Source organism: Onychostruthus taczanowskii, unplaced genomic scaffold (assembly GCF_017590055.1).
Source record: "Onychostruthus taczanowskii isolate IOZ18803 unplaced genomic scaffold, ASM1759005v1 scaffold16, whole genome shotgun sequence".
In the NCBI taxonomy this organism is placed as follows: domain Eukaryota; kingdom Metazoa; phylum Chordata; class Aves; order Passeriformes; family Passeridae; genus Onychostruthus; species Onychostruthus taczanowskii.
The window spans coordinates 1,398,495-1,425,914 of NW_024498795.1; the positions used below are offsets into that span (position 1 = coordinate 1,398,495).

The 27,420-nt window shown below is 35.8% G+C and overlaps 1 protein-coding gene across 1 annotated transcript in view; it reads left to right on the forward strand.

The window, feature by feature from the left end:
- RTTN (rotatin) overlaps positions 1 to 19,828 on the forward strand; it is a 78,803-nt gene extending 58,975 nt beyond the window's left edge. Inside the window, exons 41-49 of the mRNA XM_041399304.1 lie at positions 3,168 to 3,273; positions 6,613 to 6,707; positions 10,380 to 10,457; positions 11,888 to 12,014; positions 13,738 to 13,937; positions 15,766 to 16,033; positions 17,266 to 17,369; positions 17,722 to 17,791; positions 19,398 to 19,828. Coding sequence (XP_041255238.1) covers positions 3,168 to 3,273; positions 6,613 to 6,707; positions 10,380 to 10,457; positions 11,888 to 12,014; positions 13,738 to 13,937; positions 15,766 to 16,033; positions 17,266 to 17,369; positions 17,722 to 17,791; positions 19,398 to 19,480 — 1,131 coding nt within the window. The 3' untranslated portion in view covers positions 19,481 to 19,828. The remainder of the gene's footprint in view (positions 1 to 3,167; positions 3,274 to 6,612; positions 6,708 to 10,379; positions 10,458 to 11,887; positions 12,015 to 13,737; positions 13,938 to 15,765; positions 16,034 to 17,265; positions 17,370 to 17,721; positions 17,792 to 19,397) is intronic.
- The last annotated feature ends 7,592 nt before the right edge of the window (positions 19,829 to 27,420 follow it).

A 27,420-nucleotide genomic window follows, 5' to 3' on the forward strand; every position in this document is an offset into this window, starting at 1 on the left:
CTTTCACTCTACAGGCCACATAACCAGAATTCTCTATGTCTTTGGCAACTAATTTCAGGTAATTTCAGGGCACAGCGTTTTCCTGTGAAGACGTGATTTTCAGGGACTCAAGCAAAGCAGGGGCACTTTGTTCAAATCCCATAGTTTGCTGAATATCCTGTTGGGTTTTTGTATTAATGCTTGCATATGTGCCTGAAACAAAACTCCTTGGCTCTGACACAAAAAAGTATGCATGAGAGTATGTCTGATGAAGACATGTTGTAACATTGGTCTGTTTTCATACAAGTGTGCATAACTGTTTATCAATCTGTGTCAGCAAAAAGGGGACAAATCCTATGCTGAGAGCAGAAAAAGTTGATACAATGGAGAATGAACTGCAGCCAGGTCAATGAAAGGACATTAGACATAGTTTGAGTATTGTAAGAGACATCAGCTTTTAACATGCTTTTTCACTGTTCAGAGATGAAGACAGACGTTGCATTTTGTTCATAAAAGAGTTCAAAAGTTAGCCTATGCTCTTTAGGTCCTTACAGGGCTGCTATGATCCCCCAAAAGGATAACAGAATTAGGAAAGAAACAGCTTCAGTTTCTTAGATCAAAGTACATATGTTTATTTACACCCCATCGCAGTGATCGTTGAGAGGACAATGGAATAATAAGCACATGGGATGTAAAGTAACCTATTGAAACAACAAACACTTAAACAAAGCCACCATTAAAAATGAAAAAACAACCCAAAAGATTTTGGACTTTCTTCAGGAGAAGCACTTTTAAAGAGAAGCAGTCAAGCAAATAATTGGCTAACATAGAGAGGATGGGAGACTTTACAAACAAACAGTCATCTCAATTAATCATCCTAAATACATACAATCTACAGAATACCTGATATATGCAGTGGCAAATGCTAATTTAGTACCCAGTGTACAGGTGTGAATATTGTTAGACCAGGTCTCAACTTGGAATTCATTATCACATATAAGAAATCTAGTAAGTGCACATGCTGACTTTGAAAGGCTTTGGTTGTTTTGTGTATGTAAATGTTATTTCTTGTGTACATGTGCTTAAGATCAGAAATAAAATTAAGAAGGAAATCATAACCTATATATAAACTCTCAAATTTTGGCCCTAACATTATTTTCCTAGATATAAAGCTTACCGTATAATAGAAAGACTGTGGTCTCCCCTGCAACTAACTTACAGTAGGTGAAGAGTAACATAGCCAGATCTGCTGTGGATTTATGGGACATCTTAAATTTAATATGCAACAAAATAAAAAAATAATAATTCAGGATCCATTCTCATTTTAATGCTTTTATTATAGTTTAAAACTATAGAATCTTTTGGCACAAGGTATTATAAATTTCTAGAGTTATTTTTTCCATTCAACTGGTAGTTAATCATTAATTAATTCTTAATTACTTGTGCTCCCTATGCTTGACATAAATTTTCTTTTTTTATTATGAACTGCAGTTCTTGATGGCAGAGTAAGAAAAAATGCATAGAAGAGCATGCTTCAAGAAAGGACAGAATTTTACTAGTGTTCAAGATAAAATGTAGAAAATAGTAAGAAGAAATTAAAACTTTTGAAAAAGTTATGGATATAAGACAACTCATCTTAATTATTGGATCAGTTCTACTCTACCACATAATACTTACAGAGGTTGATAGGCAAAATACCCAAGAGGTTGATAGGCAAACGTGTTTTGTATTACTAAAGTATTAATGAATACTAAGAAAAAGTAAAAACATTTAGCAATTTAATAGGGCAAAAGTCTTTGAGTGGATAAGTCATAAAACCTACATCTTAGGCTATGCAGGATTACTGGAATTCAACAATTTTTTCTTTCCAGGCTTGTGTTAATTAGTTTTAGCTTTTAAGCTTTTAAGTACTCAAACATCTAAATTTTTTAATTTGAAAAGAAACCATCACCCATCAGAACAGAAAAACAGTGAAGTTACTTCAAACATTCTTGTGTTGCTGTTAGATTTGAGATTTCACACCAGATCTAATAAGAACAGTTGTAGTCTAAATGTAAAGCTCTTTTTTGTTGGTTATAAACACAGAACCCAGTCCATGCTTCGGTGCTTTGATTTGGTGTCAGTTGTCCTTATCAATGTGGTGTTGGGATTTTTCTGGTTATTAACTTTCTATTCTTTATTCTTTGGCCTTCTCACCCTTGGTTACAGTGAACACTTCAAAAAATGATGATCTTCGAGCATAAATTGATATTTTATTGCGTATGAAAATTTGAAAAAATTAGTTCATTAATACATGGTGTATGTAGAATTAAAATCTGTGAGATCATATGGATAGGTACTCATGAGATTTCTGTCTAAAATATTAAGATTTTCTTAAGATGTTGTATTTTTGGCTAGCTTCAAAATACGTTTTTATCTTTACTAAGATCCAGCAACTGTTCTTATTTTCCTATATTTTTCTATTTGCAGTGGATGGTGTTTTCTGTTATCTTGGATGTCAGAACTGGCATGGTTTTGTAGGGAAAATTGCTAGATAGACAAATTCTGTAGTGGATAATATATGACGCACAGAGTGCTCCTTGTCTTTCAACTATCTTGTTATGTGATTCCAAATAAATATTCCTTTGAAAACAGAGATTATGCCTAGGTTATTAGAATTGTGGTGATGCTCACAAAGACCTCACAACACTAAGAAAAGCTACCATTTTTCACTGGTTAGTAAGAGTATCTAAGATAACTCTCAGTGATTTTTTTAAGGAATTTCACTGTATTTAATCTCCTCATCATCATTGTGTAGAAAGAAAGTGAGATTGCACTAAAGGCATATCAGTGAGTTGTCTGCAATACCAAGCCTATTCCTGAATATGAGAAAAATAATGGAATGCCAGGATTTAGAATCTAGGCCTTAGAAAAGTAGAATATTAAGAAAAGAATAAGAGGAGTGGGCTTAGGAGAAAAAAAAAAAAAAAAGAAAGATATAATTTTAAAAAATCAGTTTCAAAAAACCCTGGAACACTTCACTGCAGACTGACTATAAACATGAATATAGAGAGGGAGAACTCTATATAGGGATAGAGTTATAAATCATCCAAATGAAAATATAGACTCTGACAATATATTTATAGCTATGAATACTACTTTTAACATGGTCACTTTTTAATTTCAGTAATGAAATTGCATTTCTGTAGGTCTGTGAAAGAAAATCTTCAAAGGATGTGCTGAAAGAAGCTGCTACAAATGCACTGTTGTCTCTGTTAGCTGTCAGTAAAAATGCCCAGAAATGTGCTTTGGAAGGTGAGCATGTCAAAATTATATATGAATCAAATAAATTATATATGAATCAAATTAAATTATATATGAATCAAATGCTAGCAGGTGTTTTGCATATTACCTTGAGACTAGTTTTTTTTTTCAAAGCAGAAGACCTAGGTTTCAATGGCAGGGGTTTTACCAGATTTTCACTAAGAAATCTTAACTAATAATTAAAGTTTTCAGCTGCAGATGAAACATTATGTTGTAGCCAGTTTAAAACTCTGTGGTAAAGTCACAGGTCTGTGTTGGAGTAAGAAGAGACCTGTTAGCTTTTTACCACTAATGGCATATTCATCCATTAGAAACTGGAGATTTTTCACTGGCAGTATCCTCCAATGCTTTGGTAGGTGAAAGTATGCCCTGTGTTTTCAGTTGTGGCTGTACCTGAAATAAGAGGAGACTTCTTTTTCTCAGCTTTGTTCTTCCCTGGTTCTTTAGTCACATTTTACAGTTCAGGTAGGACTTTCTTCCCTTCACACCTTCTAATCACAGGCTATTTGTGCCCTCTAGAACATGGGAGAATGGAGAATTTGCATTTTTCATCTGGCATCATGTGTTTTACACCTTTTGATCTGGCCAAGTATATTTTGTCTTGGGTGCTTTCCTGTAACTTTCATCTGTTTTTTCCACTCTGTAAACCTACCCTACAGTGACATTGATAGCTTAGACAGATCCTACCCTACACTGACATTGATAGCTTAGACAGATCTGCTCAGTGTCTGATCCCTTTAGTAACAGAAAACTCAACTTCAGGTCTTATGCTTTCTGCTTTTTCCCAGTGTATTGGTTCTGTACTCAGCCCTTACTTCAGTCAGGTTCTTCTGTTGATGACTTACTAGATCATCTAATTTCCAGCTTCCTGTGAAGGCACTTCCACTGCCAGAAGTGCATCATTCTGTGCTACAGCAGCCGTCAAGTCATCCTTGCTGTTGTGCAACACAGACCTTAGAAAAGAGGAAGACAATTTCTGGGGCTCAAAGCATAAAGATACATGTACCTCTAGTATCACCTGTTGAGCTCTTAAGGGATACTTTAAGTTAAAAAATGCAAAGTCCTGCGCCTCAAAAGGTACAAGCCCTTACAGCAATAGAGGCTGACTGGAATGCTGAAAAAAGGAGCTGGTAGGCAGCAAGCTGAATATGCGAAGACTAACACCATCCTGGGCTGTATTAACAGAAACACAGCCATTAGATCAAGGGGAAAAGTTTCTTTTCTCTACTTTCCACTTGTGATTAAATCTCTAATAGCACATCCACTTTTAACCCAGTACAACAAATGTCAACAAACTGGAGCAGAGGGCCCCAGATGGGCCATCAGGGTGGTTGTGTTCACTTGTCATTAGAGAAGAAGCTGAGGGAGCTGGCTTATGTTCAACGTGGAGAAAAGAAGGTTTTGGGAGGACCTATGAGATTTTGAAGAAGTTGGAGGTGAATTTCTTACGGCAATGCATTGTATAGGAGGATGGAAAGAGTGGGCATAAAGTGAAACATGATAGGCAAACTGCCTGTAAATAAATATTTGCCCTTTGAAGGGAGTAAAGCAGTGCTAGACATAGTGTGCTGTCTCTGTCTTTGGACATTTTCAAGACCCAGCCGGATAAAGCTGCAGGCAAACCTTGCCTGCTTAGAGCTTGCTCTGCTTTGAGGAGAAGGTTGGGTATATGATCTCTGGAAGCCGTCTCTTCCAACTTGAATTGTCCCATTATTATGGAATCATAGAATGCATTGGAAAGGGCCTTTAAAGACCATCTAGGTCAACACCCCTGCAGTAATCAGGGATAACTTCAACTTCATCAGGTTACTCAGAGCCTTATCCAACCTGTTTCCAGGGGTAGGGCATCCATCACCTCTCTGGACAACCTGTTCCAGTGTTTCACCATCCTCATTGTAAAAAATTTCTTCCTCATATCTAGTTTATTTGTCTTCTTTTAGTTTAAAACCATTACCCCTTAAAACAGGCCCTGCTAAAATATTTGTCCCCATCTTTCTTAAGGTTTTTCTTTTAAGTGGAAGGCGACAACCAGGTCTTTCATTAGCATTCTCTTCTCCAGGCTGAACAATCCCAACCCTCTCAGCCTGTCCTCATAGATGTATTAGATCCTTTATTGTGATCTGCCTCTGGACCTGCTCCAACAGGTGTTTTCTCTGCTGGGGACCCCAGAGCTGGATGCAGTGTTCCAGGTGGGGGTCTCACCAGAGCAGAGCAGAGGGGCATAATCTCTTCCCTTTGCCTTGCTGGTGATGCTGCTTTGAATGCAGTCCATGATTTACTTGGCCTTCTAGACTGTGAGGTCTTATTGTCTGGCCATGTCCAACTTTTCATTCACCAGCACCCTAATTGCATCTTGTCAGGGCTGTTCTCAATCATTTTATCCCCCAATCTGTATTGATACTTGGGATTGTCCCAACCCAAGTGCAGCACCTTGCACATGACCTTGTTGAACGTCGTGAGGTCCATCTGGACCTTAAGCTTGTCCAGGTCCTCTGGCTGGCATCTGAGATCTCAGTTGTGTCAATTACACTCAGTTTGGTGCCACCTGCAAATTTACTGCAGGTGCACTCAATCCCATGATGGTACTGATGAAGGCATTAAACAGTATTGGTCCCAGTATGGATCCCTGAGGGACACCACTTGTCACCACTCTCCATCTGGACATTGATCCATTGACTGCTACCCTCTAGGTGTGACCATCTCACCAATTCCTCCTCCATTATCCAATCCACCTGTCAATTACTTAACTCTCCAGTTTGGAAGGATGTTGCAAAGGACTGTGTCAAAATCCTTACAGAAGTCCAGACAGATGATAGCTGTAGCTCTTACCTTCTCCACTAATGTTGTCACTCCATCGTCTTATAGTAACTTAAAGGATAGATCCAAAGAAAAGAGCCTAACTCAACATTTTGCCCTTTAAGTCACCTGAACAGTTGCTTTCCTTTGTCTCACCACAGATGCAGCAAATCTGCTGTTAGGAAAAGGTTGGGTGAAATAAATGGATGTCCTAAGCTCTTGAAGTTTCACACTTCTAAGGAGCATTGTTGAAGATACCCTGAAGAGTTATGAGTTATTATCCTCCCCACCCAAATCATCTTCTCTCAATCTTACCAGTCATTCCTTTGGGCATTCCTCTGATGGGACTTTGTTGCAAGAGAACTCAAATGTATTCTTGCTTCTTGAGAGCGTTCAACTAGATGCGCTTCATCTCAGAAAACATTTGCTACTTCCTGATAACAAGCAGATCATTGCCAGAAAGATACTTTGGTTTTTAATAAAACATTTTTGATTTGAATGTAATTATAAATGTTACTGGTTTTTGTCTTCCAGCTGACCTGATAGACAGCTGTATAGAAAACATGAAGCACATTCACGCACAGCTGAATTTGGATTCCCTAAAGCCTGGGAAAGCACAGAGAAAAAAGGTAGCTATAACAACCAGAACATTGATAGGATAAGGCACTTCCTAGCTTTCTTTTGTTTGTTTGTTTTCTTGAGGCAGATACTGCTTGTATGTGTCACGGATGAGACAAAGTAAATGACAGCTTGTGGTGGATCCAGATACTGGAGCTTCTGTAGAATTCAATGATTTTAGAACTTTTACCAACTTGATTATCTCACACGGTCTTCCACCTAGAGGTCTCACTAGGTCTCATCTACCTTTTCCAACACAGAGATGACTGCTACTTCAGTATTGTCAGGCAATAAATCACCTCAGTTCATACTTTGCAGCTGCCTGGTCTTGGTTGTTCATTGGACAAAGTCCCTGGGCATGTCCTGGTAGTTTTTTTCCAGGCCTCTCTCTGGTCCTCAGGATCTTCTCCCATTTGCCAGATTGTTCCTCCAACCAGGATCTTCACATTCTTCTTTTTGGGCCCATTTCTTTCTGTGAGGGACAGTCTCTTTTCAGGAATCCTTCTTTTTTCCACTATTCTTTCCAGAACTTCAAGCTTCTGTTTGCCCAAACTCAGTAATCTACATGTGAAGTACAACATGATCATCATCTGAATTACTGGTTTTGTCTCATGTCTTTTCATTAATTGGAGGATTTGGGCCTTCCCACTTTTAGTCTAGGTTATCAGAATTAGCAGCTAGTCCATCCTGGCTGAAAGCAGGAAATAGCAGGCTGATTGATAGTGCAAAATTCATTTTCAGACATCCACTCACATACACATCTCATCCTTTTGTAATCTGTTGTGCTTGTAATTTATGATATTAGTCTTATAGCAATATCAGAGTATTGTTTTCAAACTTAGTTGGACTTTCAGTCTTGACTTTATGGCCCTATCTAATCCAGCTAATTTTTTCCATCTTGTTTCCACAATAATTTTTTGTTTTCTTAAGTTGTTTTTTTTCAGTGTCTTTCAACCGGTGCTAGCTGTTTTGGTTTTGTCTGTTCTTGTATCAATCTCCCTCCCATCCCAAAACTAGTTCCATTCTGCTTGTGCATGTAAGTCATAGCTTTTTTACTTTCCTATTATCTGGCTTTCAGTTTTGTTTTGTTTTTTTTCTTCTCTTCTCCTTTGAACTTGGTCTGAACATCTCAGTTTCTTGTCATCATACTCAGTTGTCCCTGCTTTCTTAACTTGTTGTCAGTTTTGGGTCTTTTTAACCTCATACTTGTGGTCCTTCCACTGCCTCCATTCCCAGTAGCTTCTCTCCACTCAGTTTTATTTATTTAGCCTTTGTTTTTCAACCTGCCTTCCAGTTCTTCCAGACTGTCATGTCACCCAAGTCTTCTTTACCACATTTAGATATAAATTATGTCTTGCCATCATACAACATTTCATAAGATTTTTGTTGCAATCTGCTTGTTTTGTGCCACTTTGATCTAAGGGAATTAATAAAATACAGGCAGTAACCTCTGCTGTCAAGTTTGATATCTTGTCCACTCCCACGTAAATCAGAAATTGCAGGAAACACCTTCCTGTAGGGTATTTCTGCATTTCTTAGTAGTATTTATTAATAGTATTTTAAATAGTATTTTTTCTCTGAGATTTTGATACAGACATTAGCCTTGATTTGTGAGAGTATGGAATTATGTTTTATAAAAAGGAACTCTTAAAAAAAATTTGAGTTTGACCCTGAGATGTGAAGGCTATCATATTTTTTCTTGAGATCTCCTAAAGACATTAATTTTCCCTTTTCAAGTGTTGGAGGCTGAAAGGTGTCCTGCCCTAGATATGTCCTAAAAGGTTGAAGTCAGCTGATTCTTTGCAGTTTTTGGGTTGAGGAGAAATTTAAAACTTGAATGAAATTGGAGGAAAGGAGCCTCTGAGAAAGTTCAGAAAAACAGATTATGTTTAATTGAAAATTCTTTGAAAGATTTGCAAAAGATTTTGTGACAGATTTCCTGCTGAGCTGGGACTGCACGTTACGCATCATATGAAAGTGTGCTCTTCATCATATGTGGCACATAATGACAGTTTCATGTGGGGGACACTGAGATATTGCTCTCATGGTAGATTTATCTGATCATTCACAAAACTGCCCCTTTGCCCACTTCAGGGCACAACTCTCAGAGGAAAATCACGACAGCTTCTTTTCTTTTTTAACTTTCTCTGCCTCTTAATTATTGGGGAAAAACGTGTTTTACCTAGCTTCATTCTCAGGTCAGCTGAGGTGTTTTACTTGATATTCCTTTTCTTTCACAATAATTAGCATGATGCTAATAAAGAGCATGAAATGTATTTAAAAGTAGTCAAGCTTTCAAAAAATCATGTCAAAATGTTATTGTAATAAAAAAGCAAGATATCCTAAAATAAATAAACAGTGTTATCAATGCAATCCATAACTTTTTCAACTTCCTAGAAGTTTGTACATTAAATATGAGTTGTAGTTTGTGGCATTTTAATGTTATTTTACTTATTAACTAAATTAATGCATACAGAATGCCTTGAAAAAATTCTTGTCTTAAGAGTCTTGCCTTAGTGTTAGCATTTTATTTGACTAGAGGTGAGACAAACCAGTTATAAAATGTATTTGTAATAATGACTTGTATGTTTCTTCCAGACCTACTACACCTGGCTTTCATTAACCTTCTTGCAGTAGGCTGTACTGCAGAGTACTTTGTCTTTAAAAGTCATCAAATACATGATTGATGATGTATAAGCACGTTATGATTTATAAGCATGCATTGTTTCTTCACCTTGTCTGAGATTAAGTATGAATCCTATTTTACATTTTTGTTTCTTTATGCTTGATAAGACAGGAATAGTATCCTGTGGTGAACAAGCTTATTGGAATTTGGTAATCTTTCAGAAGTAGTTTAGTGTGTCACCTTATAGGAGTTAGGTCAGCCATCACTGCCCTGTAGTGTCACAGCTCTGTCAAGAAGATAGATTATTTTGTTCACTTTTAACTTGAATCTTAAGGTAGCACCTCACTGTCCAAAGGTCTGTATTTATTTTTCTAATATTCCTATCAGGTTGGAAGTTATTTATAGCTTCTATATTTATGGTTAAGGATAGAAAATTAAGATCCTGGGAATATAAGGATGGATTGGCCTGGCCCGCTATAGAGATCACAGAATATTCTGAGTTGGAAGGGTCTCCCAAGGATCATCAAATCCAGTTGTTAAATGAATAGTCTGTATAAAGGTCAAACCCACAACCTTAACATTATTGGCACTATGCTCAACTGAGCTCATCTCAGGGTCTGAAAGACAGAGCTAATTTAACCTTGTTTTTTTCCAAGGAAGAAAAATAAATGCTTCTAGGCAATCATTCATTTGACTTGTTTTAGACATGTGCTTTAGGATGGAACAAATACTCATGAAGGTTCCTCCTGTTCTTTATTAGTTGTAAGAGAAATGGAGCTCAACATTGTAGATTTCTGCATTTGGTCACATTGGTGCCCCTAGAAATAGTATCTGTGGCTTATAAAGAGAGATAAGGATAATAAGTTACTGGTTATAAATATCTTTAGTAAATGTGCTTGAAGATGAATTCTGCGTGAAATCAGAAGAAAACTGCTGAGCAGATGTGACCCAAATGTTGATACCTTAGATTTGCACTTCTTTTGAAATATCTTTCCTCCTTTTACAAAATTCATTCTGGTCTTACACTGATGATGTTCAATTATTTTTCCCTGGATAGGAGGATAACCTTATCAAGGAGTTAAGGTGTTCAATGCAGCTCCTTAGAAACTGCCTCTTTCAAAATGAAGAATGCAAAGTAAGTATTCTTATACTGAAGTAATATGAGCACATTTAGTTACTGAATGAAGATAAATTTTTTTTCTACTTTGAAGTTATTTTCAAGAGGGCTAAATTTAAATTTGATATTAATGGCAAGAAATACTTCATATTTCATTATTATTCCCACTTCCTAAGAATACTTTACACATCTATTAGGAACTTAGTGTTCGTATGGAAACATCATCTCCCAATGGTTTCAGATGGCTGTTATCTTTTATATCCACTTCTGCTTTTTGTATGTCAAATAATTCTAATTTTCAAAGCATACAACATAAAAAATGGATGTGGAGAAAAGTGTGGGGCCACCAGGAAGGTGCATAGTGATACATTTCAGATCTTAGAAAGTTGCTTCCTCTCCTTACTTTTTTGCCCTTCTGAAAGACAAGAAAACCCCAAAATGACCCCAATGAAACAAGCAAAACCAAACAAAAACCCAAAATCTAAAAAAAAATTTGCTATGTTTTTCTTTATGTGACTTAAATTGTACTAATCTTCCAAAACACAATTTGGTTTTCATATCCATTTTTTTATAGAATCATGTTTCTTGCTCAGAATTTTGAATGCCTTTTCATTTTATTCTTGTTTTTTCTCTGTACTTTTCAATTTCTTTTCAACTTCCATTCTGCCTACCTGTTTTTTCCATGGGGAGAATACTACATTACTTGTTTTCACTTTTTCTTATGTTTGTTCTTTCTGATCACTGCTTTTCCTCTTTCTTATTGCTGATAACATTTACAGATTTATTTCCACTTTCACAGTTTAATTTTTCTTGGCATTGTGTTACTTGTGCTATTTATACAACTTGGGCTACTTTTAGCAAATGCAGTGGTAGAGCTACAAGATTTCCTGAATTTCCAGGAGTACCCCTTTTCCAGGGCATGTATTAACATCCTTTTTGTATGCAGAACACTTGGGGCTGAATAAGGCATCTGATTATTCCTTAAGTCTCCATAACTTGGTTGTGCCATAATCTCAGCTAAGATTATTGTGGAAAGTTTTTCTTCTTTTGATCAGGATCTGCAGAAAGAATTGCTTGGAGGATTGAAGGAGGTTGCTGTTGATAACTGAAGATTTCTATCATTTGCTCTGTATACAACTGCACTCTTGTATTTCCATGTTTTTTGAGTTCCAATAATTACTTTAGAAGGAGTTGAATAAAACTTTAGAGAGCTCTTGAAAAAGAACACTTGGAATGAATAAGTCTTTTCTTTTGTTTGCATACCTTTCAGTAATTAAGATATGTTGTGGTTTTGACTAGTGTAGAGTTAAATTCATTAGTGGTTGAAATGATGGTGTCAGTTCTCCATACAGTCTTTTAAACCATAAGATGAAAATGTGGTTTTCTGATTCTATATTTCATTTTCAAAGGACTGATTGCATTTGAAATTCTTCCTCTTCTTGTTGTAGATGGCAGCACTCAAAGCTCATCTTGTTCCTGTTCTGCATTCTCTGTGGCCGTGGCTTTTAGCAGATGATTCCTCAATGCAAATAGCTCTGCATTTGCTTTGTGTCTACACTGCAAACTATCCTGCAGGTATGAAAGTCATGCTGTGGTGGAATACATCAAAATATTTTACCAGAATAATTAAGACAGAAAAGCAAAATAAAGGGAAAAGAATGTTTATTGCTACCATGCTAGGAAAGCGTAAAAGCACTGGTCCATCAAAGTCCATCAAGAGTTTTGATTTTATTACTTTCCAGACTTTTGTTCAGATCTGGTTCAAGCTGTTGGATTTAGCAAGAGTAATTGTACTAAAGGATTAAATAGCATTTAATTCAAACCATTATGTTTGGAGGTTTTGCTGAATGTCCTGCCAAGCTGAGTAGTATATTATAGTACTGTTCTAGAAATTCTTTAATAGAGAACAGTGTACCAGTACTTTGTATGGATTGTGCATCAGTCCTTATTGAGGACATTCTGGTTTTGAAATAGTCAATCAAATTCAATTTTGTATTAAATTTCTTCAATTTATTTATGCCTTGGACTCAGTAGCTTGCATTTGTATATTTGTCATAAGGAATCTCCTTTTCATGTGAGCAAACCTTTTATTTCCATTGATAGTTATCTCCACTGCTAGAAGCCTGAACTTTCTTCTAGCATGGATTTTTCTTTCCATATCCTGGTTATTTAGATTTAGCAAATCATAGTTAATAATTTGCAAGTAGCTTGAAGAGGCACAAATGTGTCTGTTCCTTTCTCCCTGTCAGGATACCATAACTATTAAAATAGTTAATGGTTTAAATATGACTTTTTTTACGTTGATGTCTCCAGACCTTAAATGAATTTGCAATGTTTTTTTTTTAATAGAGAATTTTTTTTTAATATGGGCTGAAGAAAGGTGTATATTAGTCAGCTACAGAGTCTAGAATAAAAATGTGCTGTCCTGTCCATCAAGCTGAAGTAACTCTAGGCTGCATTTTTATTGTCCTTGCTGATAAGAGCATGTGCTCGCTGATCAATCACGTTTTTTTTCTTTCTGTTCAGAATAGCTAGCTTATTGAGGTGTCCCAAATTCACCTACTCTGAACTGGTTAACCGCTCCTCCTCAGTATAGTCAGAGAAATGTATGTAAATATTTGTCACAGTTAAACATTGTCTCATTTTTGTTTACTTTGGCCATGTAAGAAATTACCTGTTGTTGCTGATGGCCAATGCCACTAAAAAAAAGACATATAAATGCCTTCTGTACAAATATAGATATTTGTATTAGATCGGTAACATAGCTGTTCCCTGCTGCTGTATTAATTCAAACTTGTAGCTCTGTAGCATAGGATTGTGCATTCTTCTGTTGTACAATGTAATGACAGCTGCAGACAGCACTTATATTTCTTAGAAAAATATTCTAAGAAACTTACATTAATCCTTTCAAATTATACAGAGACCTCTTTTTCTGAGCCAGTTTCAGAGAATCCCTTCAGATTCAACCTCCAAATAATTGTATAATTAGGTATATTGTTCCGGTTTTTAAGGAGAGTTTCTGAGATGGAGCAATGGCTTCTATTTGACAGCAGAATCACCTCTTACATTCTAGAACAATAGAACAGTAGATGCCTATTCCAGTAAAGTGCTACATTCAGGCACAATTCTATTCATAGCATGTCTGATTGACTTCATTGGGGTTCAAAGAAAAGATACCCAACAAATCATTTGGAAAGTTCCATCTCAGTGTTTGGGCAGTTGCACTGTTCTTTCTGTACATTTTTCTTTTAAATACATATCTGCATTTCTAATATGATAAATGTCTCATTGCTTTAAGGTTGTACTTCACTTTGTTGGGCCAGTGGTGGGCAATCATCACTTCCATCTGGACGAAGTGCAGCTGGCAATTCATTAATGCATTACATCTTGAAATTGGCTTCCTATGTGTCAAATGATAACAGCCCAGTTCAGCAGGTGGTCTTTTGTCTAATATCTAACCTTGCTCTGTCTCATGACTGTAAAGGCATTATTCAGAAGGTAAGTAAATGGTAACCTGTATTTTAGCAATGGATGCAGTTTCCTTTTTAATAAACCCTCATATTTTAATATGGAATGTCCTATGATCATATAGACATGCATCTGTGGGAATCAAATCCATTGTGTCTTCTCAGATGTGTTACTGTTCCCTAAGAGAAGAGTGTAATTCAATTATCTTCATGGTCTGGACAATTTTTGATAGAGCTTTTTGTAACCTCTCTGTTTCAGTGGGTTGTAACGTTTTTTAATACCCATATATATTGATAGCAATCAGTAGTGGATCATGCAAGTGAGTATGCTGTAGAACAAACTGCACGTGAATGAACAAGAAATTAAACACTGTAAATCATTAGGTATGCTATGGGAAACATAACCTTCGCAAAAGTTTTAGGAAAAAAGCAATAATTGGATGTTGGATAAAAATATTTTCTTATTACACAAATGTTTGTAATGTCTTTTCCTTTTTATATATTTTGTTTTAGAATGATCCTTACTCTGTTTTATGAAATGTGCTTTGAAAAATCTGTTTCCCTTAAACTTTGATCATTTAAATAAATTCAGACCTTGAGAAAAGAAGACGGACCATGTAGAAAGTCAACTGTAGTAGTGACATGATAAGATGAGCTAACGCAGCAGAAATTATAAAAAGTGTGCTTGTTTCTAGCATCTTTTATAGTAATTTATTAATTGCAAAATTTTTTTTTTTCATTAACAATGTTCTGCTTTTGGACCTAATTACCTGTTAGAAATGTAGAGAGAAATAGATCTTTTTGTGATGCTAATTATGTAAAGCATGGTCATACCACTGCAAAGTGGCTAATACTCAAACTTTTTGATAGAAACAAGGAGTTTGGGATCTCTTCTGTAGTAGCTGTTGTATTCTGTGAATTGTTTTTGCTTTTAGACTTTTAGAGTTTCACTCTAGTGTGGTAGTACTTTCTTCTGTCTCTTGGGCTCTGCTTTCATAAGTGTAAGCAATGCTGTATAACCAATTCCCTCTGAAAATTAAATTACCAATATTATATTCTCATAAAGAAAATCACAATGAGTTTGTATGCTGGATTGCTTGCTTTCAACCAGATGCTTGTATATATTGTCAAGATTCAGTGAGGCTGGGAATATTTAGTAAAGGACTTTTTCATTAGAGGAATTTATGTTAGAACGCCTCCCTCTTGCAACTGGGGAATTGATTTTCGTCTTCTCAGAATCTCCTTAAAGTGGAGGCAAAGCCTGAGATGGTGTATGTCATATCAATGTACAGTTCTTTTTCTTCAATGCTTACAAAAATAGAGGACATTCCTCTGGCTGGCAGTGAAGGGAGGAGTAGGGAGGAGTGGTGCTCTAGGTTCTTACGACTCACGACCAACTCGAGACATTTTATGGTAACTTTAACATTTGTTACTAGCATGCAATAATAAGTAAGGAATCAAGAATGCATTTTCTAAGTAGTGCATTGATTCACTTAAAATGTCACTAGCTTATTTATGGGTAGAAACAATGAATGCAAAACAAAAAACTTATGTAGTGGTGGGAATTAGCCTTTAAATAAATATATTGCGTTGGATCAACTTTTATGTATCTATGCTGCATAAATTATTATAGAAGAAATGTATGTTACCATATTAACTTTTTAACCATGCAGCAGATTCTTTTTCATATGTAATTATTTTCAAAAATCCTTGGCTAATAATGGGTTGCCTTTAATGTCTAAATTTAACAATACTACTACTGTCTGGTCAAGTATGTAGATTGGAACCTCAAACAACAGCAAACAAGGCATGGAATAAATTACTATAAATTCTAAAACCCTTTTTCTTTCTTCTAACAGAGTAACTTCCTGCAGAACTTTTTATCTCTTTCATTACCAAAAGGAAGTAATAAAAATTCTGGTAATGTATCTACTCTCTGGCTAAAGCTGCTACTGAACATATCTTTTGGAGAAGATGGACAACAGATGATTATGAAGATAAATGGCTTTTTAGACCAGATCATTGAAATGTGTAAATACAAGCACAAGAGCAGCCAACATCTAGCACTTCTTATTCTACATAACATATGTTTTAGTCCAGCTAATAAACCAAAGATATTAGGTAATGGTAAGTATCTGAAGGGTATGCAAACTATTGTTCCCTGAGAATATCATGGCTTCCAGACGCCTGTATTTTCATGGCAGTTTGGGTTACTGACCAAGAACTCAATGTTGTTTTTTAGAAGAGCATTTTTATAGAAATTAATTCTTAGAAGTAATTACAGAATACATATTTTGGCAGAGAGAATTACAGTAATTCATAATAAAAGGAAAAACAAATAAATAGTTCTCAAAAGAAAATCAAGATTCATTGTTAGGCAGATCATTTATATATAATAACAGATTATGAATGAAAGAATTTTTGCCGTTTTCTCAAACAGCTAGTTTTTCAGGGAAGGTTAAAGGATTCTTTGTATCAGTCAGTTTGAAATAACTGAAGTTCCTATCTTTCAGTTGGACAAAACTTTCTTGGCTTGTGCAAATCATGAATGTTGAGACAAACCATTTTATGTCCTATCATGTACAGAAAATGTTTACAATAGTGATAAAATTGTCATAGCATATATATTTAATGTAACAATATGTTCAGAACTTTTTTATTGGTTGTTTGTAGAAGGTATGTTTCTTTCCCTCATTTAATTGCAGAGAGAATGCTCCTGTCTTTGTTTCAAACTCTCAGCAGGTTTTCCATAGTGTCCAGGCTTTTTATTTTTCCTAAGATGTGGATTTACTGCCTTAATTAAATATACATTATTTAGTTACATAATCTATGAATTTTTGTTGTGACGTGAAGAAGCAAAGTGGAAGAGTTTGGCTTCAGAACAATGCTAGAAAATTAAGGCACCTACAGGGGGGTGGTAAATATTTCTCATTGGTTGCAAATCATCTGCATAATAAGTATGAAGGGAAATAGAAACATCTTAATATCCATCCTGATGTGGTTCTAATTGTGGCTACTGGGAGTTATAAAACAGTTTCACAGCTTACTTAGTCCCTAAGCATAGCTGATAGCTATACATAATGTTCATGTTTTATTACTGGTGGCTTAACTTTTTAGCATTTACTTGGTTTTGTTTTGCTATATTGTTTTTAACACTTCTTTCAACGTACTGTGATTTTATGAGCATATTGAAATTTAATCGATAATAAAGTTTCTGTAATTCCTCTGTCGTACCAGTACTTGTCATAAAAATAAGTATACTCCAAGCATCAATCTACTGAGGCATGTAAATATATTTACATTGTTCTTGATTATTTTCTAGATGCATTTGCTTTCATGTATTTTATTTGTCTCGTTAGATCAAGCAATTGCAGTACTGTCTGACTGTTTAGAAAGTAACAGTCCTGCTGTTCAGAGAATAGGAGCAGCTTCGCTTTGGGCTTTGCTTCACAACTATCAGAAGGTTAGTATTTAAGAAATCTATGAAAAAACTGTAATGTTATACTTTTATGCTGTAAACAATACAGTAATCTCTAAGTAAATAATAATAAAGTTTACAATAGTCATTCTGTTTTATTTTAATCACGTAGCTGCTGAGGCTGGGAGATTAAACAATGTGGTATAGAAGCAGTTTGTCCTTTGTAATTTGTGACTACTTATATAAATGTGGTTTAAATGGTGATAGAGTTATATTAATTCTAAAAATTCCTACATCTCATGCTCTGATGAATTATTGCAGTTTTTTTTTTTTAACTTTGCTGTTAAGGTGTGATCATATGGGTAAGAAAGCTCATTGTGTTTTGTGTGTGCTACAGGCAAAAGTGATCTTGAAGAATCCATCCATAAGAAGAAGAATAGATGAAGCTTATTCTTCAGTGAAGAAAAGTAGGTCTTACTTGTACCTAACGCCAATTTTTAATTTTTCCATCATTAAAGCATTTCAATTTATAACATCATAGTAAGTTTTTGTTATGCTACAAGTTTTTGAAAGGATACTTTTGTCCCTAAAATCACAATTAGCAATGTGGCTTATGGTTAGGCATCTTATAAATAGAGATGGAGAAAAATGCCTCGGGTGAAGACCTGAGGTAATTACCAAGGTTAGTTTTGAAGCATAGGTCTGATCATGCTTGCAATAAAAAGCCTTTTCACAATACAGTTCTGTGAATCTTTAAATCTTAAATTTAGTGATAAGAAAAATTGTTCTTTTAGCAATGACTTTGCCTAACCGTGCTCAGCCTCAGGGTGTTGAGCCACACAGAGAAGGGATCAGAACAGAGCATTGTTCCCACATTAAAATATCCTGGCATGGGTTAGTGGGATTCTGGAAGCTTCAGGTTTTTGCTTAAGTAACTGAACATAACTCTTGTTTGAATGGCTGCAATACAATAGGATCAGCTGAAGAACATTCAGTATGGAAGGTGCTCAAACAATGATCTGGCTCTTCAGTAGCTAATAATGGGTTTATTGATTGTTAGTCACATCAAGTTAGGCTAATCTTGAAAGGACATGATAATGTCTTTTTAAGCTAATGAGCTTTCCTACTAATTTAAATTGTTCTATGGATGTACTCAAACAGGTTTATTGATTAAGGGCTTTATAATACAAGGTTTCCATACTATTTGCATAACATATTTGCCACAAACTTTCTCTCTACATTGGCCATTGCTGGTATCCTAATAAGGAGGAGGTATATTTTTCATAGAATATCTCATCATTTTTCCTGTGCTGTCACCCAAATTCATTAATTTTGTGAATGTACTGTTGTTTCAAACTCAGCCTTTACTAAGTCAATCCTTAAACATAACAATACAACATTTCATATGCTGACAATATGTTAAGTCTGTATTGTTCCTTATAGCAGAACTACCATGGATCAGAGACTTTTCTACCTTGTTGAATCAACAAAGTAGAAATATGTACTTTATACGTACAATTTACCTTTTTTCTTTTATAGACTCATAACATTAATCCCCATTTGTTTGTGTACTGCTATAGAACATGAAAAGTCCCCAACTGAACTATTGATTTCTAATTCAATAAAAATTTACATATTCAAAATAAGGGATATAAAAGATTTTATGCAACTGTCATTGTTACACTTTACAGTTGTGTAATATATCATCAATATTGTCACTAAAACATTCCTGCATTTAGGGTCTCAACTAGCCTGTGCTTATAAAGCTTTGATCACTTAACAGTGATAATTGGGCTAAAATGGTAGATTGCTATTCTGAGTACACGTGGGGAAATATTTCAACATGGCCATTGTTATTTTACATTTCCTGCTTTGTCGTACCCAAGGGTAAATCCAAAACAGACTTTGCAACGTAAAGTAAAAGTATTTGATTTGCTACTAATTAATACAGAGGTTAAGGTCGTAAATCAGCATGAATTCTTGCAAGGCATTTAATGCAATCGTTGGAAAAGTAATTTTGTATTAAGAATCAACTAGAAATTCACATCTTGGATTTTTTTTTTTTCCTTTCAGGTTCTCCCCAGCCAGAAGAAAATGAACTACATGCCTACCATGTAAAATGCTTAGAGAATGTAGTGCAGCTTCTTGATTGTTAATGGTCATCAGTCGACTTCTCATGTTGAAATTGAATAGCTTATTCTATGAGAGCCTGAAATTTGAAGAAAGCACTTCTGATTCAGATTTGTGGCAGCAGCAGATTTGCTGTGGAAGAAATTGATGAAGCCTTTGAGGAAGGAGTTCATCTCTTTGAACCAAAGAAATTGCACTGTTTCTGGTTCAAACTGTTTGTACTGTAGTCCCAATGGGAAATTATAATTATGCTACTATGTAAGGCGTTTACACAGAAGAAGGAATGTACCGGGGAAAAGATTTGAAAAATGAGTTATTTTCTTAAATTATGCATTGAAATTGTTACTGCAAAGTATTAGAATTTCTGGTTTGGATTGTTCTTAATAAAGGGGTTTTTAACTGAGATCAGCATTTGTTGTGAGTGAAGTGGAATTTTTAAGATTGCAGGTGTACACTGTGTATGCTCAGATGCAAAAACTGGAAATGTTGGCAACTGTGGTGTGTTACGCATATTAGATGCAGAACAGCAAGATATGTGTTGTGGTTTTGAAGATGATTTCCGTTCAAAGTGCTGGATGCTTTTTAAGATGCTAACAATTGAAAAAGAGCTCTCAATTGCTGATATTAGAGGTGACAGTTATTTTAACACAGCAGTTTATTCAGGATATGAGGTGTTTGCATCCATTTTAGTCACATTACAACAATGTAGAAAATATCTGAGTCAAAATCCTTGGTTTCTAAAGACTTTGAATCTTTTGCTTGGGGCAAATTCCTCCCTTCCCCCTCATTATCCGGGCCTGTGTTGCCTTTGAAGTGCTACTATGTAACTATTGCTCTAAGTTTTCCAGTATTCTATGCTGACAGAGTTTGAGAAAAAAAATACATTGCTGTCTGAGCACAACTGTTTTTCTGGCCGTGCTTCTGGAGTATCTAACAGGGTGTTTTAATTTCCCTCAACACATAAAGCTTTTATTTTATGTCAGAGTCAGGTAGAAGTGAGCTAATTCAAAGCAAAACCCAAATAACATCTCTAAGAATTGTAGCAAGGCCACGTCGTCTACCTGTAATTAGTGTTTTCTTAACCAGGTGATGAAAGTATTTTCTGCTGACAGAGGGGATTTCGGTTTATTTGTTTAGCAGTGCTTGTAAATTATGTGTGACTTGATATAATTCAGCTGACCATAAGTGTGATGCTTATGGCTAGGTTAAGTCATAACTAGAAATGTAATTATTGGCTGATCTCCCATTCCTCCACCAAACAAAGAGCAAGGATGGACCACCAATAACTTGATTCTTTTCCACTCACTCTATTGTGTAATTACTGTATTTTGCAAAGCAGTTGTTAAATGCTGTCATGCTCATCCCACGGTATTTATTGCAGAACACTCAGCTGCAGGGCAGGAGACAGCTCTGCAAGTCAGCATTTGCTGACTGGGCTTGGAAGTTTGAGGTCTCTTCCCCTCAGATTACCAAGTGCTGACTCTCTTCAGAGACTTATGTTGCACCATACTCACCCCAGTGATCTTTCTCATAAATCAGTCACTAAGTCAAAATGCAGATTGTTTGCCATTTTTTCTGTTTCAAAAGGACAAAAAATGACAGCACTCAATGCCAAATGAATTGTAATGGAAGTTACCACTCCTGCAAGGAGGGCAAGATCTCATTCAAAGCATAGAAATACACATGGATCTCATGAGGAGAATGAGGGCTGCAGTTTCGTGACTTCCATGAAGTGCAAGTACAATATAATAAGGCCAGAGAATATCTGGATGCTTGTTTTCTATTAAACATTTCTATTTTACTAAGCTGTGCTTGTTCTTGAAGAATCTATTTATATTGAAAAATCTGGGCAAATTGCTAATATATTTGTTGTTACAGTAAGCCTCAGTGCTGTGCTTATCCCAAGATGAGTTATTTTCTCAGTATTCTGCAACACTTTACAGTTGTGGGAAGCAATTGTAGCAATGTCATAAGTAAATACTTATGTTTGGTGTTGCTATTCTGGAAAATCAAAACAATTTTTAAACTCTAAGGGCTAAAGTCTATATTCATATTTTAAATAAGCTTTTCTCCTTGAAGATTAAGGAAAGGGGCTTTATGTCATTATTTAAAGGACAGCATTTCCTTCCATCATGGTTTCCCTTGAAAACTGGGAACATAGAGTGGCTGTATCCTGCCTTCCTGCAGGTTTACAGAGTGAGTTATAAAATATAAATGACCCTATATTTCCTGTTCACTGACACTTAGACTGCCATAAATAGCCTCACAATAACCTTTATTCTTCATGAATTTCATGAAAAAAGATTTACATATTTAGACTTTTTTCACAGTTCATTTCCAAAGTTTGGAGATCATCCATCTATCTTGAAGGATGGGGTATTTGTCATGTTTGTGTTTTCAAAGAAAATTAAAATCTTAAATACCTTCAATTTCTAATAACATAAAATAATTTTTTACCTTACAGAGGAAAGTGCAATTAAAGTGGAGATGGATTTCCTGAATAAGCTACAGAGTTTAAAAGGTAGTATTCAACTTTCGTCTAGTTTCCCTAATAAAAGGCACAACCATGCAAGCTAGGAGTCTCTTGAAAATCCTTATCCAGGAGAATTCAATTACCATTTGCACTAACTGCAGATATATCATGCTCTTACTTGGCTGCTTTATCTTTTATGATAAGCTTGTAATCAGAGAGAAGTTATTAAATTCAAAAGAGGTAAGTGCATAAAATCCACTAATAATGAGGCTTTCAGATTCTTTTTTAAGATGGATGTGTCATCTAGTGCATGTTCAAAACTTTCACAGAAATAATTTTCACTTAAGTGGAATAATATTGTAGATTAAGCTTAAATAATTTCATTTTGATTGTGTGTGTTCATGCAAATAGAGACATTTAGTCATGACTTACTGATGAAGTTTTCAAACCTTTGAGTAATAGGTTTTCAAGCCTACTTAAAAATCCTCAGGAAAAATACTTCATTTATGAGAAAGGGACTATTTTTTGCTCTTCTAGCAATTTTGACGTATGGATTCTTCTCACTCAGCAACTACACATCCCTGGATGATGTTTTTCATTGATTCCCCTCCATACCAAACCTGCAAATTACAGCAATTATGGGCTTGTGGCAGCAGTACTAGCCAGACTGGGGAGGGGAGTTTTCTGTACTTGAGACTTCAGCGCAGCTTTTTTAAAGAATTTCTCTTCACAGTAAATAAAAGCTGCTGTGACAGCTTCTCAAATCTGCTTTTCCTTCAGAGAAATGTTTTAATGTCTTCTAGGGTAGGAAAAAATGGTTAGCAGCCGCACAAAGGTTGCTGTCCACTGGGGAATCTGGGGGCACTCCACACTTCACATGAGGTTTCTTATGGTTATGCAAAAAACAAAGTGATTACTTCAGCTCTCAAAGATGGCTCCTAAAGTAATCACTTACACCTCCCCTGCTGAGGTAGCTGCCATTGCTTTGGGATAGAGAAGCACTTGTGGTAAATACAATTTCACAACGCTGCAGTCCTTGTAGGCTCCTCTCTTGCTTCCTGGGCTGCCCTGTGGAAGATGTGCATTCTACATTTATCACCTCATCATCATCATCTTTTTGTGATTACCTAACTTTATTCAGGAATTCTGTGTGGCCTCTGAGCATTCCTAAGACCTGGTTAGTCTCCCTGTGTTGTAACCCATAAGGGTTTGGCTTCATGACTGAAGGTCAGTGTGTACCCTCTGGCCTCAGTTCCAGCTATTCTTGGGCACGTCTTTATTTTTATAACTGGTATTTTAGGTGCTGAACATTAGGTAGTAGGGATTTTATGATTCAGTTTGGTATTCAGGGTATGTTCCCCTCCACTCCTCCTCCAATCAGCCACCACAACCTTTAAAAAACAAATAAAGAGAAAATGGAAAAACTGGTTGCATTTTCACTGGAAGAGGAGAATTCTTACAGCACCCACTTTCATGCATCCAAAATGGAGTGTCAGTCTGTGTTGAATTTCAGTCAACCTATAGGTTTAGGCTCAGAAATGTCCTCATTCCTCTTAAGCAAAACACATAGACCTGCTTTGAATGGTCAGTCAGGATGTTTTGTCATCATTCCAGCTTCTTGATTGCTTGCCAACAGGCCTATAAGTTTGTATGTTTTTAGATCCCAGTCCTTAGCATTTACTACATACATGTAAGTCTTTGCTGAGCAGAACACAGGATGGCAATTCCCTGTGCTTCACATAACGTAGGTAATATGTTATTTAGCTCACATGTGACTTGCAAATTTCCACTGTTGTTGCAGATATTTCTTTAAAAACTCAGTTTCAGTAATGCTTCCTAATTGAGAATGTCTTCAGAATACTGACCTGGAGTTGAAATACAAATGAGGTCAGCAGCAACAGGGGGAATGCATTTAAACCCAAATATTCTCCCTCACCAAAATATCCTTCACTAACCGTAAGTGGCAGTGCAGAGCTTCAGAGAGATAGAGCAGAACAGGAGATTGGGAGGATGTCCTCAGCCTGTGGCCCGCTCTCAAACATACTGGGAGTTGCAGGATCACCTATGTTTTAGACCCAGGGGATAATTAAATGCATGTTTTTGAGACCTTTCTGGCCAATCTAGATATGTCTGCTAACCGAGTTTAACAACAAAGTAATAGTTTCTCAGTTTATTTTCTGTGTTATGCTGCATCACAGGCTGCCACTGACTTCAGACACCAGTTAGTTATCTGAACAAAAAACCCCAATAAAACAAACAAATGAGCCCAAAAATAACTATTTTGAGAGAATACAGTTGTTATCTGTATTAACATGTAGGTGGGTTGAGAAAGAAGCACTCCCAACTGGGGCAATACCAATCAACATGCAAGCATCAGCATAGTAGCGTTCATCATATAATTACAAGCTTAAAGTCTTGTAGGCAAGCTCAAAGTAATTACACTCTGAGGTGGATTTCACTAAATCAGGATAAGGAAAATTGTCTTTCTTCTTGGTTTCCATTCTGGGACTCTGTAGCTGAGGATTTGCAGAAGGACTTTCTTGCATTGCTATGGCAGCTGGAGAGTGACTCACTCCTTCTCAGCCAGAGTTTTTCTTGCCCATTAGGATATTTTTCCAGAAAGATGTCTTTCACAGTTGAGTAACAGTACCTGAATAAAAACTTTTAGTTGCTTCCAATTAAAACTACTTTATCTGAACTTCAGAGGCTTCCTGAATCTCGAGTTTGGTGAATGGAGGTTGGACTGCATGAAGAGATCTTCATAGGTCTCTTCCAACCCTAATAATTTCATAATTCTGTGAGTCCTGTAGATCTACTAACAGGCTTTAGTGCCTATATGACTAAATGCTCTACAGTTTCAAAGTTTTTCATAAATGACTAATAACTGTGAAGTTTCAAGGGCTAACACAAACTTCTCTTGCAGGTAGCAGCAGTGTTACTGGAATTCTCATTTTTTCTGAAAGTTTTGGTGTGATTTTTCATCTGTTTGTGTAAATTAAGACATCAGCTGCTCATTAGTCCACAGCTCAGGAGACTGTTCCTCTGGTGTTGTTGCTTCATGCCTGCAAGATCTACTGTTTCCAGCATTAAAAATAAATTTAAAAAAGGAATATTAAATTTACTTGCTTGCTGGTTTCTGACCTAATAACTGCTACTCTGGAGTGAAAAATCTTGCATTGTTCAAAATTATTCTGCAATAATTAAAGGTTGGCAAAGCATCCCTGAAAAAAATACTTATTAATACAAGAGAAGGAGTGGAGCCATACAGCAGGAAGTTGCCAGCAGCTGGCACAGCCTGTGGGGAGCTTTTGGGGCTCTGTGCTGCCTGTGGCTCTCTGTCTCAGGAGATTTATTGGAGAAAAATTCTCTCTGCTCACTTTTGGTGTTTGTTGACAGTAATTTGCCATTTTATTGTTTCTATTTATTACATTTATTGTATAATGACAGCAATCCTCCCTCTCCATTTTGAATAAAATATTTTTACATAGTTTTATGGGGCAACATGATTGAGGTGTCACAAAAACACCTTAAATACTGTTCTTAAAACTAACTTTCTTAGCAACAGAAATTTGCCTACTGTAAAAATAAAATTATAAAAAAATTGTAGGACAGCAATGGATTATAAGGATTTGTATTCTTCTATGAGTATTACTGAGTTTCTGTGTGATTAAACATGCAGTTCAACATTGTGAGGTTTCTCCAACATGCTTTTCAAAATATAGTATGACAAACAGTGAGTGTGGATTTTTTTTTTTTTTGAAGTAACAACAACTGATTTTAAGAAGCAAATGACCATAAAATCAATAGAAAAATCTAATTTTAGGTGGTGTTCAACTAGGTCCAGCAGGAGAAACGTTATTGTATGGACAAAGTCACTAGGGAATATAGCAGGAATTGAGGTCAAAATGTAATCACCCAGAACACAGCTCTTCGGGGTGGATTATTTTATTCTCTCTCTGAACTGAAATACCTTTTAATGGTAACAAATCTCCTTATCCTGTGCAGGGAGTGTATTTGCCATAATGTGTTAGAAGAAAGATCCTTAACAGCCTACGCACTTTTTCATCTAATTATCAAAAATGTTCTCTGCTTTCCCTCCAACATGCTGGAATAACTTTATTTACAGTTAGAGACAAAATGGCCACTTGGAAGGAGTGGTAGGTGGTAAGTGCTAAACAAAGGGTTTGAAATCTAACTAAAACTGAATGTTTAAAGAAACAGAAGAGAAGAAGTAAGGGAAACAGAGAAAAAAAAATTGAATTTTTTTTTTTTTTTTGTGTGTTTAGCAACAACCTAAGAGATGTTCCACGGCTGCTGTTCTAGAAACTTTTGTTGGCTCTTTTTCTAAGAATAACAGTTTTGTGCCAACCTCTTGAATGTTGCATCTTTATATGCCAATGTCGTTATAGTAAGTTAAGGTGTTTTTTTTTGTTTTTTGTTTTTTTTTTTTTTAATACCAGTGTATTAAAAAAAACAACAGTGTAACATTATCAATAGTGACATTCTTACAAATGTACCACAAAGAGGTGACTTCCATGTGTGTGCTCAACTTCTCATACATGAATGAAACAGCGAGCCAGGCTGGCTCCTCATGGCTGATTCTGTCTTGTCATCAGTGCATGTTATTGCTGCATTCCAAAGGAGTTCATTTCTTCATACAGAAATACCCCCTCCCCCACCAGAAGAAGTATAACCTATGTTTTGGTGAAGTTATTGGAAATTCTTACTTGGTAATGTTGAGGGTAAGGTTTTTTTAGTTTCATTTAATTTTGATTCCTGGGATTTTCCTTGCATATATCAGTACACCAACCATGACAGCCTTTTTTTCAAATGCAGCAGAAGGTCATGTAAGTGTCAGAAATTTCTGTTAGCAGAAGTAATTAATACTGTCAAAATCCTTTCAGAAAAGCAAACTGAGCTATTTAAGATGCTTTTAATGCTACCCGTCCTGTACAAAGAATGACTAATATCAGAATGAAAGAAATTTGTATTTTTGTTCTCAGAAGCACGTATTCACCATTTGCTGAATTCATTCAGCAGCCATTTTCTATATATTATTTTATATGTATATATTTGAAGCAGTAGAATTTCTACTTCAGTGAAAGTGGGACACATATGTATTCGTCTCAGGCTTGGTAAAAAATGCAGTTGATTCAGTTGTGTAAAAAAAGGTCCATGGAGACTGAGAAATAATGTCCAGGAAATATAATTTACTGTTATCTACAACAGAAACAACAAAAAACAGCGCACAAAACTTTAAATCCCAGGAATCCAGGAACAAAATTCAGCTATGAAAATACACTGCATCTTTCATTTTATATTTTGAAAAATAATAAAACAAAAGAGTAATTCAATATAGCCACATTTCCCATTGCAAAAAAAATATGGTTTGCAATGGTTAGAAACACTGATGCAAGTAAGCTGAAAAATGCAATTTTGATCTTGGACCTCTGGATCTGGGATGTTAATGTGAATAAATCAAAACCTGAATTT